Genomic DNA, 14,665 nt, shown 5'->3' with positions numbered 1-14,665 from the left:
GTCAACAGGTCGAACCGGATCTCTTCCCGGATAAGGGGACAGGGGAATGCGCCACCTCCACGATCGTTTTCCTCGGTGCCGAACCACAGTGAAGAGCCGACACGACAAAGATTTGACGAACTTCAGTGACGGAGATGGGATGGTTGCTCGTTCGGTCAAGAACAACTTAACGGTGTGGGAGCGCAGCGCATAGGTATATACGTTTGAGTCCCCGCCCTTAATCGCACCAGTGTGTAATGTTGGACTGGGCTGGCTAATCAACCCCCCAGTGCGTCCAAGTGTAGTTGAACGATGGCTTGCGGCGCGGCGGCGGTGATCACGGCGACCAGTAAGAGAATGGCCTGGTTGGGACGGCGGGCCGCACAGGCATCCAACTGGCCCGGCGCATGTCTCGCGTCTTTCTCATCGTCTCGTTTTCAGGGTTCACCGTTCTGCGAGCCAGGGATATCTGGGGCGATCCAATGCAAGCCTCTCCAATACCCCGCGTGCCGATTGGAAAGCTGCGATATGCTCCAGCCGGTCGCGCCGTGTTTGTTGGTGGTCCACTCACACAAACAAGCACCAAAGTCTGGGAAATGCAGTGAGATGCAGCACAAGAGGCCGAAGCAGGAGGACGAAACGACGTCATCCAGCAGCGAAGGACAGATCGGACAGGTCAGTCGCCAATGCGTGACAAGCGGTCACTGTGGTAGCACTGTGGGTTGTGCAGAGCCGTTTTCTCGTGTCCAAGGATCTGTGAGGAGGGGTAGTGACTAGTAGGGTATCCTGCAGAATCGAGATGCGATTTCTTTGGAATCCCCTATGATATCCCGTAGTGTAAGGTACCTGTGATTAGGTAGCTTCTGGACGTTGTCGGTTGGGGGTACGTCGCCCGCTTTGCCCGATCCCCCACGAGCCTCGAGAGAGCTTCCATGCCACAGATAGATAGAGACAGGCGTGGTAGGGCGATGGGCATGGCATCACAGGCCAACGAGAATAGCGTCAAGTGTCAAATGCCTGGCATCTGCCAGCCATCTGGCTCGACATTCCATCTGATGCTGGCGTGGCAGGGTTCGACCTCCAAAATAGAAAACAAGAGACCGGTCGGTTGACTCAGGCGCATGACAGCGGTAAGCCGGAGATTCCAATGGGATGGGCCGGATTGGCCGCTGGTACCGCGAAATTCGAACGAGTACCTAGTTACCAGTGTGGCTTTGCCGCTTATCAGCCAGCAGCATGGGAGTGTCAGTGTGGGAGTGTCGAGTGTCTCTGCTTCATGACTCGATGATGGGGTTTCAATGCCGGAGGTGAAGGGTTGGTGAAGTGAACCTGAGGGTGAAGAGTGTAGGCGCACGGGATGCGAAATCAGCGATGCACCACACCCAGACAGACACCAGGTACCGCTACATGCGCGGGCTCATTCGAGTCTTGAGGTGAGGTGCTGTTCACCTACCTGACAATTCTGGCCAAGGGAGGTGAGAGGTGGAGAGCTGCCGAAAAGCACCCGCCGCGGGGCTCCAGAGTCCAAAACACGTTCATACGCAGCCCGCGCCAGGATTAATGAGCGCGCTAGCCCCCCACTCTCTCTCCCATTTCACCGTGCCACCGTCAGAGCAAGAGGAACAAGTGAGGCGGAATGTGCATGCAGCCAATGACATCTGTTCGCTTATTGTAGCGGTCGAGCTGTGCCTTACCTAAGCTGGTAAGATCCGATGGGAACCTTGGTTTTTTTGGTAGTGTGCGCTGGCAGTAAGACGAAATACTCGGCTCATTTCTAGTAAAAACTGTAGGTCGTATCCATTATGAGGCGTTTAGCAAGTCTCGAAGTGACCGGAGGATGGCCGGTCATTGGAAAGAAAGACACATATCCCAGAGATTTTCGCTGTGCTGTTTTGCTGTGCTGAATCAGACATGCGATTGACGGTCAATACCAGCCAGTCCGATGGCCAGAAGCAGAGGTCCTGGCGTAGGTAGTAGGTACAGTCGAATCTGCGGTTCCCGGTCAAAGTGTTCAAGATATTACATAAGGAAAAAGTCAGAGATGAGAGCAGAAACAGAGGGAATGGAATAAGACGAGAAATAATGATCGGAATCACCCAAGTAGACTATGTATTGTTGTTGTACCTAGGGAACTCGAGACAGCGCTGCAGCCATGTAGATAAGTAGATGATGCATTCGCATCTCATCGTTGGTTGCTGGAGCTTACCAGCTGTGACGTGGAGTAGCACGGCGACGTGATTATTCAAGAGTACCGTTACCAAGCACTGAAAACCTAGGAGACCTCGCAACCCATGTCTGAGAGACTGAGACAAGACCTCACCTGGAGGCTGGGGCAGCGTAGAGCGGCTAACACAGGCACAACATTGCCTTGCAGGTTCAGTACCAAGCATGGTCAGCATGCCCGGAGGGTGGAGCGAGGAACCCGAGAGAGCTCCTGGGTGCTACCTTAGGCTGTCGGTTGTCATAGCCCGACGGGTTTCGGCAGCGCAGCCACAGCTCCCGACACCACCCAGGGCCTGCTACAGCGTATGAGCCTACAGGGCAGGGCAGGCTGCCGCCAGGTAGCGCTACCTACCCGACGCTATCTGTGTGAGCCACAGACTCTCCAGACCTGCCAGATTAGGTCACCCGACCCGCTTGGAAGCGGCGTCCTTATCACGGGTTCCCAGTAGCAACAGCTTCGAACGCACATCCCCCCAAGCCGTGCGCTGCAATTGATCTCGTCAGCTGTCTTACAACTGAGTCCAGGTAAACTCTCCCCGTACTTGAATCGAACCTACGTCTTCTCCATCATCTAGCTCTCCTTCTCTTCCCGGTTCCGTCCCATCTCATCTTCTCCCGCCCATGACACCTCGCTAACTTTGTTGTCTGTTGTTGATCCAGTTCGGAATCTGCAACGCTGTGGTTGGAGGCTCCTCGATATACCGAATACCGGCATCCGATAGTCCGCGACCGGTTTCATTAGGCACCATCATGGCATCTCCTTCGAGAGATCCCCTCAGCATTCCCAGGGCCGACTCCCCGTCCCGACAATTCGGCTCTCTACCTCGAGCAGACGCCACCGCTCGCCTGGCATCGCCCGTACCCTCGCAGCAATATGGCACTCCCCAGACCGGCCGCTTCGTCGGGAGCTCAAGTAGGCTAGGCGATGCCAGCGAGACGGCAAGTCTCGCTCCTCTTGCCGGAGCTGCTCCTTCAAGCGTTCAAGGTCCCGGTGTCTCGGCTCTCGCCGCCGCCTTGTCCAACTCGCTGGGGACATCTCCACCGAGGCATGGCACACCACCGGTGCGCTCTGCCACCCCTCCGGCACGACCTCTTTCCCCTGCTGCCGCCGGCGCTCAGCTTTCGAGCACGCCCATGACCAACTATGGATCTTTCGACTCTCGTTCGCGAAACGCCGGTGCTGGTGCCTACGAAGACCCCGAGATTGTCAAGAGGCATTTGGTCCAGCCCACCGACGCTGCTTCTGAAGAGTCTAGCATGCGTGATGGTGTGAAGGGCAAGCAGGCCGTGAACGCCGACGCCGACACCGGACTGAACGAGGACGAGTTTTCGAGTTTGCAGCTACAAGGCGGAGACGTGACTCGAGGCATTTACAAGTGGACCGAAGAGGCAGAAGCCCGTAGCAAGATGCAGCGCAGCAAGAGTTTCAGCGTTTCGCGTCCGGATCCCGAGACTGATATTCTTGATATCAATACAATCAAAGTTCCCGGAGGTTTCCGTCGCAACTACCTCCGTAGAGCGGCAAGAAGCCCCTCCACGGCCAGAGATGGTGGTGAGCGCGGCGAGGCTAGCGAAGCTCCCCAGCCTCGGCTGCTGACGTCCAGCTTCCTCGAGTTCCTCTCGATATATGGTCACTTCGCAGGTGAAGAGTTGGAGGAAGACGACGAGGCCCTACGACCCGGCGAATACTTCTCCTCAGGCGAGGACATGTACGAAAGCGACGACGAAAGCGATGACGACAGAGAGCCTATGGAAGACAGCGCGCTGTTGACACCGTCGCGCCACAGAAGGAGACGCAAGCAGCGTGGCGGCAGTGGAAAGAACAGTCCCATGAGTGCGGCGCTGCTTCTGCTCAAGTCGTTCGTTGGTACGGGAGTTCTCTTCTTGCCTCGCGCTTATCTGAACGGTGGTATGGTCTTCAGCAACGCTGTCTTGCTTGGGGTTGCAGCGCTGAGCTACTACTGCTTCGTTCTATTGGTCACGACTCGTCTCAAGGTCGACGGATCTTTTGGTGATCTTGGCGGCATTCTTTATGGCAAGTGGATGAGGGCGACTATCCTATCGTCTATTGTTATAAGCCAGATCGGGTTCGTGGCGGCGTACATGGTCTTTACGTCAGAAAATCTGCAGGCCGTTATTCTAGCGGTATCGGACTGCAAATCCAACATCGCTGTCAAGTGGTTGATCCTCTTGCAGGTGCTTGTCTTCCTGCCATTCTCCCTACTGCGAGACATCGAGAAGCTGAGTTTTACTGCTCTGATCGCAGACGCCTTCATTCTACTTGGTCTTGCATACCTGCTATACTACGACATCCTCACCTTGGCCACCAATGGTATCGCGGACATCATCCAGTTCAACCGCAACGACTGGACCTTGTTCATAGGCACGGCAATCTTTACGTTTGAAGGAATTGGCCTCATCATCCCTATTCAGGAGTCGATGAAGAACCCCAGCAAGTTCCCTCGTGTCATGTTGGCGGTCATGATCATCATCTCGGTCATCTTCATCGGCATGGGTGCCATCTCCTACGCCGCCTACGGGTCCAAGACCGAGACTGTGGTGCTCCTCAACATGCCCCAAGACAACAAGGCTGTCAACAGTGTCCAGTTCCTTTACTCCATCGCCATTATGCTGTCAATTCCTCTGCAGCTTTTCCCCGCTATCAAGATTACCGAGAATGCGTTGTTCACCAAGAGCGGAAAGTACAATCCCTACATCAAGTGGCAGAAGAACCTCTACCGCTTTTTCTTTGTCATTCTTTGCGCTGTCATCGCATGGGGTGGTGCGGATGATCTAGACAAGTTCGTTGCCCTCGTCGGTAATTTTGCTTGCATTCCACTTGTCTACATCTACCCGGTGAGTGCAATCATGCACATGACCTAATTTGTCAATATAGAATCTGACTGCTAACCCTCAAATAGCCCCTGCTTCACTACAAGGCCGTTGCGAGAAACAGGCTCTGGAAGATTTCTGATATCATACTCTGCATCTTTGGCTTCGTCGCTATGGCTTATACCACAACCTTGACTGTTTACAGCTGGGCTGGTGGCTCCGATGGTGCTAAACCTCCGGCATACTGCGACCGCAGGGGGAAGTAAATCGGCACAAAGCGCCTGAGGGAAACGCATGCGACTGCATTTTTTAATTGTCATTCAGTGCTGTCTGAAAAGCGTTGGGTAATCATTGCATGGATTCCAGCGGGTTCTTCAAGGGTTTTGGACAGCATCGGCCGGTCGTCAATGAGCATGGGCTTGTACATAGACTGAAGAACAAGAGGCTCATCGCCACGTTTATAGTTCTGTATGTGTATACGTAGCAGTGGTTTTGAATCAACTTATCCTTCAACTCCTTTCGAAAATCATCTGAGGACATAGAGGCCAAGAAAACGAAATTTTCTTATGGCTTAGCGAGTTTCAATCTAATCTATTGAGGTGAAATGAAGGTCAAGGAAGACGTGGAAGGTCGTAATAGCTTATGCACCGCCACATTTGTACATCTGTGGCGCAGCCTAAATCTCTAGGACCCACTACCTAGGACTCCAGCCCATCTTTACTGAGAAGGAGCCTGAGCTTCACCACGTCCAACTCACTCACCAGCATCTCTCATACCCCGGCTGAACTCTCAAATTCAATCACATTACCAACCAAAAGGTAGTCATCAATTCCTCGTCATGAAAGAACGTTCCACTAACCATAATAGAGTCTCACTTCGGTATTCTGCGTTCAGTTATCTCCAACTACGCATTGTCTTCAGCTTTGTCCTCAAAGTCTCGTTACAACCGACTCCACCCTCCCCTTTACTATCACGAATCACCAAGATGAACGCGCCTGATCGGTGAGACAATCTTCACGCTTTTGTTTTGTGAGATTTGGAGGGAGTCTATGTCTGCCTGGTCGGAAGACGGACTCGAAACGGCTTCACCTTGTTATGATTCCCTTCAGGCTTCCCTTCACGTCACCCTTCCCGTCACCCTCGAGGAGGTGGCCATGGTCTTCTCCTGGCTTCCTTGCCGGGCTCTGCCAGAGGCTCCTTCGCAAGGCACGGAACTACGTCTTTAAATCTCTATCCTGCATTTCAACATTGCTCCTGTTTTTCCACGCACATAAACCATCGCATCACTGCTTTATCAGGCATATCAAAGACTCCCAGACTCCAGAACCACCCTCTCTCAACGCATCTGAGCCACATCATGTCTTCCCAATCTGAGAACCTTCCTCCTCGGCGCGTCTCTTTGCGAGTAAACGGAACCCGGAAATTGAACTAACTCTTTCATAGTTTCGAGCTCTTCCTGCTCGGTGAAGGCGAGAAGAAGATCGAGGAGAATGTCTTCTCTGGTACGATTTGTACACCCTTCAACCATTTTCCTAGCCATTCGGCCAAGCTAAACGCCTCCCAGGAATGTCCAACACGTCCGACTTCGTCATCAAGAAGGAGGACCACACTCTTGGCAACCTCCTGTCCGAGCACCTGAAGATGCACAAGAACGTCCTCATGGCGGGCTACAAGAGTAAGGCGCATTGCCCTCCAACCAGCGTCAAGCATACTAAACCTTTGTCACAGTCGCGCATCCAAACGTCCCCGAGATGTTCATTCGAGTCCAGACAGACGGCACGATCACCGCCAAGGAAGCCTTGGTACAGGTCATCAAGAAGCTCATGCAGGACTTGTCCCACCTCAGTCGCGAGTTTACTCGCGAGTTCGAGCTTCGTCGTATGGTCGAGGCCGGCCGTTCGAATCAGCAGGGCCAGTAAGGCGGACATACGAGACGATGGTTTACATCTCGCGTGGGATTTTTCCTCTGGGCGTTAGGCGGATAAGGTCATTACGGAATAACGGTCTGATACCGAAGTTTGGCATGGGGAATCGTCATATTGGTTTTCGTATTCCGGGCTGAGATAGGGCCTCGGATTAAAAAAAGTTGATCATTGCGCATTACGTCGTCAATTTCGCGATGCTCTGAAAGGCTCCCTACGTGACATTTTTTATGTGTATGCCCAGTCCCTTGAAGCCCTCTTTGGTGCTGTCTCCTTGGGTAGCGAGTCAACGCCTTCAGCCGTCATGGCATTGCTCGTACCACCCCTGGTGCCTCCCTCATGCCATCCTTTAGGTTATAGAAATCATGAACCTAGTCTATCTATGATCTTGAAGAGCGGCTGCCTCTGCTCAAATGCGACCCTTGTCCAAACTTCTTCATGCGGTCACCGGACCCTCTCCTCCAGGAATGAGCTGCTCATCATCAGTCTCTCTCCTCCACTCTCTTAGAAAACCCAATAGGAAACGTGACGTACCATGCAAATGTTGTTGCCGTTCAGCAGGATCTTGGGAAGCTTTGTGTGGTTGCCAGAGTAGTCGCTAGGCCGTAGTTAGCAGGGGTATACGTTTCCGTCAAAACGGCCACATACAATTCTGTCACGTCCTCCAACACCATGTCTGTTTTCTCGTTAGATATTTCCAGCCATGGGTAGCGCAACATTCAATATTTACTTACTGACGTAGTCATCGAAACCCAGGAGCGTGCCGCTGAATTCTGCCATCATTTGAGTCAGCAGATCAGGTTCACTCGAGCCCTTGATGGTCAGCTGTACCCTTGTCACCCTTCATGACAACCCAGATCCTCGATCCAACACATTTGTCGATAAGTTCTATCTTCGTCAGCTTCGACGATCTGCATTCATGGGCTTGTCCACTCACCCAGAGGGAGCAGTTGCGACGCCATTTTGCCGCTTAAATCTTTGAATCTGGTGGAGATTCTGAACTCTTCACGTTTGAAGTCTCCTTACAGGGGTTCCGCAGGGATTAAAGTCGTCGAACGAAATGATGGTCGTTTTGATACACCAAACGAAGGTTCTTTGCCTGACCAAAACGGCGCTGCTCAAGATGATGGACGTCGTGGACTTAGGCCGGAGGGGTGAGCGTAGAGGCCCATGTCAGGTGACTGCGCGATGAGCTGTGAATGACTAAGCCACATCACTGGAGCTCCCAGCTGTCGTTGCCGCCAACTGGGCGCGTATCACCCACAGAGCCTACTCCGTACTTTAATTGAACCCCTCCATCACCCACGACGCGTCTGCCTGAAGAATACCGTTCTTCACTTTGTCGCGCCAATGCCCGGTGGCAAATATGGCGCTCCACTCCCCCTTCAGATGCACCCGCGAGTAGCGGTGATGAGCTTCCCTAGACGCAGCAGTTCTATTCTATATAATCATCGACTTTTGCCGAGGTCGGTGCTGGTCCAAACGTATGAACACCGTTTTCACCAAACTGCAAGCTGCCCTTGGCTTTTCACTGACAGTATCGACGATTCGCAGACGTTCCAAATCAACAATGTATCCTTCTTCCTACGCCAGACTATGGAACCCCATTCGAGGCATCGTCTTCGGCCAAGCGAGTCAGAACGAGACATCCCATCCTCGAGTGGACATGTTGCGTTCTCTCCACACCACGACGCCAGACAACAGCCAGCCCTCAGTCGCGACGAAGCCGAATAACGAGATTATCGACTCTGACAGCGATGACCTGCCTTTCTACACCGCTCCGGAGTACCAGCCCGCGCTGGACAACGTTCCCACTGCCCAGACGCTCCAAGCAGAGACCGCAGGGGGTCCGAAGGAGGGCAAGGCTGAGGCTGAGACGAAGGCGGCTACAGAGCCAGCAGATCCTCCGCAGACAGACTTGGATTTCAAGATCCCTCTGCCGGCATTCCGGAAAGCCCAAGCTGCAAAAGAGAACACGGGAGACTCATTCTGGTCTTACACGCTCTTTCGAGGACCATCGGTAGGCGGGGCCGAGCAAAAGGTCAAGGTGCACTACTGCAAGACCAAACACACCATGGAGAGAGTGTGTCAATACTTTGTGAATGATTCAGTCCTTGGGTTCGACCTCGAGTGGTTCCCGGATGCGAAGAAGACCTCGGGTCCGAAGAAGAATGTTTCCTTGATCCAGGTCGCCAACGAGAGTCGGATCGCTCTATTTCACATTGCCTTATTTCCCACCGACGACTTTGTCGCTCCGACATTTCGGAAGATCATGGAGGACTCGGATGTGCGAAAGGTCGGCGTGAACATCAAGGGTGACTGTACGCGGATACGAAACCATCTGCAGGTCGATACGAGGGGAGTCTTCGAGTTGAGCCATATGTATAAGCTTGTGAAGTACTCAGCAAGTGGCGAAGTGAGACTGATCAACAGGAGGCCTGTACCTCTGGCTACAATGGTCAAGGAACACCTTGGTCTTCCCATGTTCAAGGGGCAGGATGTCCGGTCGAGTGACTGGTCCCAGTCCCTGAACATGGACCAGCTCATGTGTAAGTGTTAGCAGAAACTTTTCTCTACTGCTTGCTAACTCCGCCTAGACTCTGCTTCAGATGCCTATGCCGGCTTTCAACTATTCCATGTTCTCAATGGGAAGCGCAAGAGCCTCGATCCAACTCCGCCGCTCCCGTATAATGCTGAGCTCGGCCTGAACATCCGGCTCGCAGACGGTGTCACCCTCCCAATGGCAGAAGAGAATATTGAACCTCTGGAGGCTGACCCGCGCAACATCTCAGCACCTCTGTCGGCCTCGGAGTGCCAAGCAATCAGAGACAGTCTCGAAGTTGAGGCAGATGGCGAGGGTCAATCAATCGCCGAGAGCGTGAGAGCCGCCAAACTGGCTGCTCCAACCCAGAAGCGCCAAAAGGATGCCAGGGTCGTTGCTGCCGATGAGAAGCTGGCCAGCTACCGGACCACCATCAAATCCCTCCACGCCTCACCTTCCGCCGTACGAGCCTACTTCATCTGGAACGATAACGAGGACCTCACGCCCGAGGCCGTTGCCAAGGTCCTCCGAGACCCGCCGCTCCAGACGAACACGGTCGTGAGCTACATTCTGGAGGCTCTCAAGTTGGAAAAGCTGTCGTTCGACAAGAAGCGGCTGCGAAACGAGATTCTGCACACGCTGCCGAAGGAGGTTCTGCAAGGCAGGTACAAAGCTTTGATGTTGGAGGCTCATAAGCCCGATACTGGGGCCTCTTCTTCGGTTGCGTGAGATGATGCGCAGCTACATTCACGAAGAGGGTAGCATGACGAGTCAGCGAACCAAGAAAAATACGTCGTGTAGTTCAGCATTGGATTCATGCATAATAGAGATACCCGCATTGGTTACATTTCACCTCCCTCCACGAGCACAGTCTTCGCTAGTAATCAGCAGCCCGTGAGAAAACATATGGACGCGTCAACTCTTTGCCAATCGCCGAGCCGCACGTCAGCCACAGCCGCCCCTGCATGTTTCGAAACATGAATTGCGGTAGAGCTCTTTGATTGGTGCTCTTGTTTTGTCTTCATGATGTCTGCCGTCCATTGCGTATTCCACCGTAACAACACGCACCCGCCCTCGATGAACTCTCATCCCTATGGCTTCCATTATCGGCACCAAAGACGGACCAGTGCATCAACAAGCACCGTCCGTTGTAGTCGATGGCCGAGCGGTACGAATTCTGGCAAAGAACGTATGTTGGCTCACGGTCTTACATAATGCCATGGATAGCTTGTTTTTTTCTTGCGCGCAATAGGTTGCGGGGTCGAATCGACTTTTTGTTTTGTTTTGAGCCACAGGAATTTACTGTTATTTTTGTCATTTTCTATCTAACCATTTTCTTGGGTCAATTATTCAAGCTCTTCATGCATGTCAGTAAGCTTGTCGTGGTGGGGAGAGGCACAGCACAGCACACATCATCACACCGGACTTGTACTATTGACTCCTATTGCCTGGGTGACATGACTTTGGGGTTACACGACATGGGAGACCTACCCCATCGTCGTCGTCGTCGTTGTCATCGTATCGTTTGAATGGGTATTGGACGATATCTCTCGTCACAGCCACAATCTTGCGCGACGCGATGATACGTCGTTGACATTGTCTACGACTGTCGGCGCGTGGTGTGAGGCCTGTGGGCTTGATTTCAAAGCCTCTTTTCTAATTTGCCACATTTCCAAGTCAAGGTATAAGAATAAATGTATATGTGGAACAAAGGATATGTTCGGCCGAGTTTAGAATGCCGTCATTGTCTGTAGAGGGTACATGCGAGATGTAGCAAGCAACATGTTGCGATACGAGATGAACTACACGTGTGGTGGCGAACAGGTTGATGGGGACGGGTTGAGAGCATGGGATACTCATGACTATTTGGCCTCGAGAAAGATGCCTCGGTTGCTAAACAGAAGGAAAACCATCTGGGCTGTTATTCTATCACAAATTATAACCTTCTTCGACGGTTCGTCTCTTGTTGGGGTCTCAGGGAGGTGGAAAGTACAAGAATATCATCAACATACAACATAGTGACGATTGCCAACCGTGGAAGAAGCAGATGCCAAGGAGATTCTGGATATCACAGAGCAGCGATTGCGAAACGATGCTTGTTTAGTACACATGGGTTCAGACGAGCATGTATTCATGACCTGTTCAGTCGCCCTCACAACTATGATGAAGGGGAGTTGATTCAAGTCCTAAGCCAGGCCAGCTCAGATGTCTTTCGCAGTTGGCCACGACTGACATCCGAGGTTGAAGATAACTCGGAATGGCCGAGCGAACAGGCCTCACGGCTTTGCAGCGAGGAAACAAGTTCGACATCATCCCGAATCCGTCGCAGCTTGCGACCGGCCTCCCAAGCAGATCATCATCCGATTGTGGCCCGCCCGATATTTCCTGCTTTTTGACGTCCTTGCCTCGCCGTCCGAAGTTTGGCATTATAGGGCTGTCTCTGCATCTGCATTAGGGAACTCTCCACAATCTCTAGAACTAGGATCGTGCTCGGTCCTCGACAAAGTCGTGAGGTGACGTCTGGGGTGTTCTCGGAGAATCGCTCGGGCTGTTTTGGCGGTGCTTTTCCCGTACGGTTCCTGCCTCTTCCATGCATCATTGACATGCTTCTGACCCGAGACCTTCGTTCGTGTGATCGGATTGCGAAACCAATCCGCAGCTCTTTCTTTTCTTACCTGCGTTTAGGACCTTGGCGTGTGGACTTCACCGGGTATTGTGGCAGATTGCTACGGCCTACAGCCCGGTGATCCCGATTATCTGGCTTATACGAGGTATGGTACCAAGGACAAATGACTGCCATATTGAAATGCTCATCGTTTACTCCAAACGATCATGTAGCCTCGAGGCTTGCTGAAATCTATCGAACTGGAGATGAGGCACTCGGTCGAACATGTGATACATCTCGGCCTAATTCTACCAGGTTGTCGAGTAAAGCATGGCTATTCCATCCATGCTAGTAACGAGGCTCGTTCCTATTTTATGTCCAGTGGCTTCTTGTCTTTGGCCAGCGTAAAAAAGAAGGGTCTTAGCCGTGTCCAAAGCCCTTTGCGATCCCACTTGTGGATGCTGCCAACCGATCGGCTCATGGTGCTTGAAAGCTTATCGAGATAGCTGTGGAGAGCCAAGGGACCAAGCATGCTCTTCAGCTTGGTGACCAAGACTGATATCTAGACTTCAACTCGAAACCAATGGCAATTCGAAGAGCAAATGAGCAGTGGCACCATGTGGGGCACAATGAAGCTTAAGCCACACCCAATTTGCACCACATGCCCTGGATATTCTCGAAATTTCGACGAAAATCATCGTGAAATGCTCTCTGTAGTGCCTGGGGTGGCCCTTTGCCGTGAACTTCGACGTCAAGGTATACTGCATAGTCCACAAGACGGTCGATACCGCAAAGGCATATAAGGGTTTGGATGCTCATAGGAGATACTAGAAACAGGTAGCGCTTCGGCTAAGGCAGTATCTGGCCGAGGCTCCAGACTCTCGAAGGCTTCTTAGGCAGTACTGCGAGTTCGGACCGTGCCAAATTCATCGCGAAGGTGTCGTGTTAAACGTGATATGAGAACAGATGTGGAGGCAGTATACGGACAATACCGAGACCCGAACTTTTGTCTAGATCTAGACTAGCACACCAAGCTAGAGACTGGCTTCGCGGCCGTTGTCAAAAATTTTGTTCCAAGAAGGAATCGCTAAGGTGGACTTAGGGGGACGCTTCAGTCCTTGGCATAGTCATCTCACTGTCCAGCTGGGTCCTGCACCGAGTGGGACGTCTGCCTCTACACGTACGCAGTAGTCGCTACCTTAGCCGGTGAGATTGCAGATGAAGGTGGGACGGGACCAGATCCGTCATGACATCAACCAGGGATGTATCCGTCAAGTAAACGGGTCTCGATGGGCGCTATCAAGTCAAACACGGAGAATGAAGGCTCGGAAGCAACATCCTTGGTCCCTGGAGGCTTGGAAAAAAACCCTGCAGTTTCCAGGTGGCCCATTACAGGAAGCAGTACCAAAATCGGATGGCACAACTGATGCTTTCTGCTGAATGCTGCCAAGTCCGAAGCCCCTTGGGCGTGACATGTGGTCGCGAATGCAAACGCGGTTGGATGTGCAGAGGGAACCAAGAGAGAGCATCAGCCACGGCATCAAAGCAATTATTTTGGACCGGCCGGCGGCTGCAAAGCCGGGAAGCCGCCACTGGACGTTTTCAGCGGGCAATTGCCAGCTGAAAGTCCCCGCTGACAAAATGCAGCTGCGAGTCGCGCTCCATCCCGCCCCAAACAGTTGGGGAACTGTCAACCGTGAACGTGGCAACGAACCGACGCCGCCAGCCGCAGCCGCCCAAGAAAGAAAACAGCCAGGTCAAACGATGCAAGCAAGAGATGCCAGTGAGCTAGGTATGGTGCCGCAAGATAAACCAATGGTGAGGAGGAGAAACACCAGAAACCCAGAGAAGCACTGGCCAGTAAGACGACCACGAACGGTTGCCACACGAAACTGTCCGCCCTCCTCCCTTGCGCTAGTGTAGGTAGGTAGTCGGGTGTTCCCAAGCCATCCGCCATCTGAACCACCAATCTCTAGTGTCTGCTTCCAAGTTCCCACTTCTCTTTCTCTCTCTCTCTCTCAAGCTGCAAGTCGATCGAGATAGCGCGCAGCCGCCGCTGGTCGCCGTGCGCAACGTCTGGGTGACGACTTGGGCTGCGTCGTCGTTGGTGCTATTATCCAGTTGCCGCTTCCTGCGTCTCTAGCGCCTCTTATCGCACTGCCGCCTGCAAGCTCCTGCAGAGGTGAAAGCCAGTGGCGTTGTCGCACAGCTGCCATGACACCGATGTGTGCAACCTTCACGTCGCCTTCGTTTACCTCTTTACGGAAGCAAAAACAAAGCAAATAGTCCGGACTCTGTAATGAAAAAGAAAAAGAAAGTGGAGTGTATCTGTACCGCAGGTACTCTGGAACGTTGACTTTGGAGACGTCGGGAATATTCTGCATCGAGCGGGGGCAGAGACTGCATGTTTCAAGAAGTTTACCGGCGTGACATGGACTGTAAGGTAATTTAAGCTGCGAGAAAAAAAATGAGCGACCAAAGATTCAGGGTTCCCGCCGGTCCAGGCTTGTTTCGGGGGCGGGGAAAGCTGTTGAAATGAGGAGACGTGCGGAATGGAATGCT

General features: G+C 52.7%; 6 protein-coding genes across 6 annotated transcripts; 5 read left to right on the top strand and 1 right to left on the bottom strand.

The window, feature by feature from the left end:
* Positions 1-1,539: 1,539 nt before the first annotated feature.
* CLUP02_07990 (uncharacterized protein) lies at positions 1,540-1,677 on the top strand (the record flags this gene model as incomplete). The annotated part of the gene is made up of 1 exon (XM_049286982.1): positions 1,540-1,677. One exon carries the CDS (start codon positions 1,540-1,542, stop codon positions 1,675-1,677), a length of 138 nt encoding a protein of 45 aa, XP_049144125.1.
* A 690-nt stretch (positions 1,678-2,367) lies between these two features.
* Positions 2,368-5,300, top strand: CLUP02_07989 (transmembrane amino acid transporter; the record flags this gene model as incomplete). Its single annotated transcript, XM_049286981.1, has 3 exons — positions 2,368-2,505; positions 2,863-5,058; positions 5,124-5,300. The coding sequence occupies 3 exons, from the start codon at positions 2,368-2,370 to the stop codon at positions 5,298-5,300; spliced, it is 2,511 nt and encodes an 836-aa protein (XP_049144124.1).
* Positions 5,301-5,638: 338 nt separating this feature from the next.
* On the top strand, positions 5,639-6,953 carry CLUP02_07988 (uncharacterized protein; the record flags this gene model as incomplete). The annotated part of the gene is made up of 8 exons (XM_049286980.1): positions 5,639-5,656; positions 5,737-5,852; positions 5,902-6,036; positions 6,077-6,252; positions 6,333-6,393; positions 6,478-6,536; positions 6,599-6,709; positions 6,763-6,953. The coding sequence occupies 8 exons, from the start codon at positions 5,639-5,641 to the stop codon at positions 6,951-6,953; spliced, it is 867 nt and encodes a 288-aa protein (XP_049144123.1).
* Positions 6,954-7,336: 383 nt separating this feature from the next.
* CLUP02_07987 (U6 snRNA-associated Sm-like protein LSm5) lies at positions 7,337-7,918 on the bottom strand (the record flags this gene model as incomplete). Its single annotated transcript, XM_049286979.1, has 6 exons — positions 7,337-7,428; positions 7,487-7,554; positions 7,605-7,632; positions 7,691-7,729; positions 7,788-7,844; positions 7,894-7,918. 6 exons carry the CDS (start codon positions 7,916-7,918, stop codon positions 7,337-7,339), a joined length of 309 nt encoding a protein of 102 aa, XP_049144122.1.
* Positions 7,919-8,526: 608 nt separating this feature from the next.
* CLUP02_07986 (3'-5' exonuclease) lies at positions 8,527-10,227 on the top strand (the record flags this gene model as incomplete). The annotated part of the gene is made up of 2 exons (XM_049286978.1): positions 8,527-9,505; positions 9,554-10,227. 2 exons carry the CDS (start codon positions 8,527-8,529, stop codon positions 10,225-10,227), a joined length of 1,653 nt encoding a protein of 550 aa, XP_049144121.1.
* A 428-nt stretch (positions 10,228-10,655) lies between these two features.
* CLUP02_07985 (uncharacterized protein) lies at positions 10,656-11,027 on the top strand (the record flags this gene model as incomplete). Its single annotated transcript, XM_049286977.1, has 1 exon — positions 10,656-11,027. One exon carries the CDS (start codon positions 10,656-10,658, stop codon positions 11,025-11,027), a length of 372 nt encoding a protein of 123 aa, XP_049144120.1.
* Between the last annotated feature and the right edge of the window lie 3,638 nt (positions 11,028-14,665).

This window comes from Colletotrichum lupini, chromosome 4 (assembly GCF_023278565.1).
Source record: "Colletotrichum lupini chromosome 4, complete sequence".
NCBI lineage: Eukaryota > Fungi > Ascomycota > Sordariomycetes > Glomerellales > Glomerellaceae > Colletotrichum > Colletotrichum lupini.
Note: the sequence above shows the minus strand (reverse complement) of the source record. Positions and strands in the feature narration are given on the sequence as shown.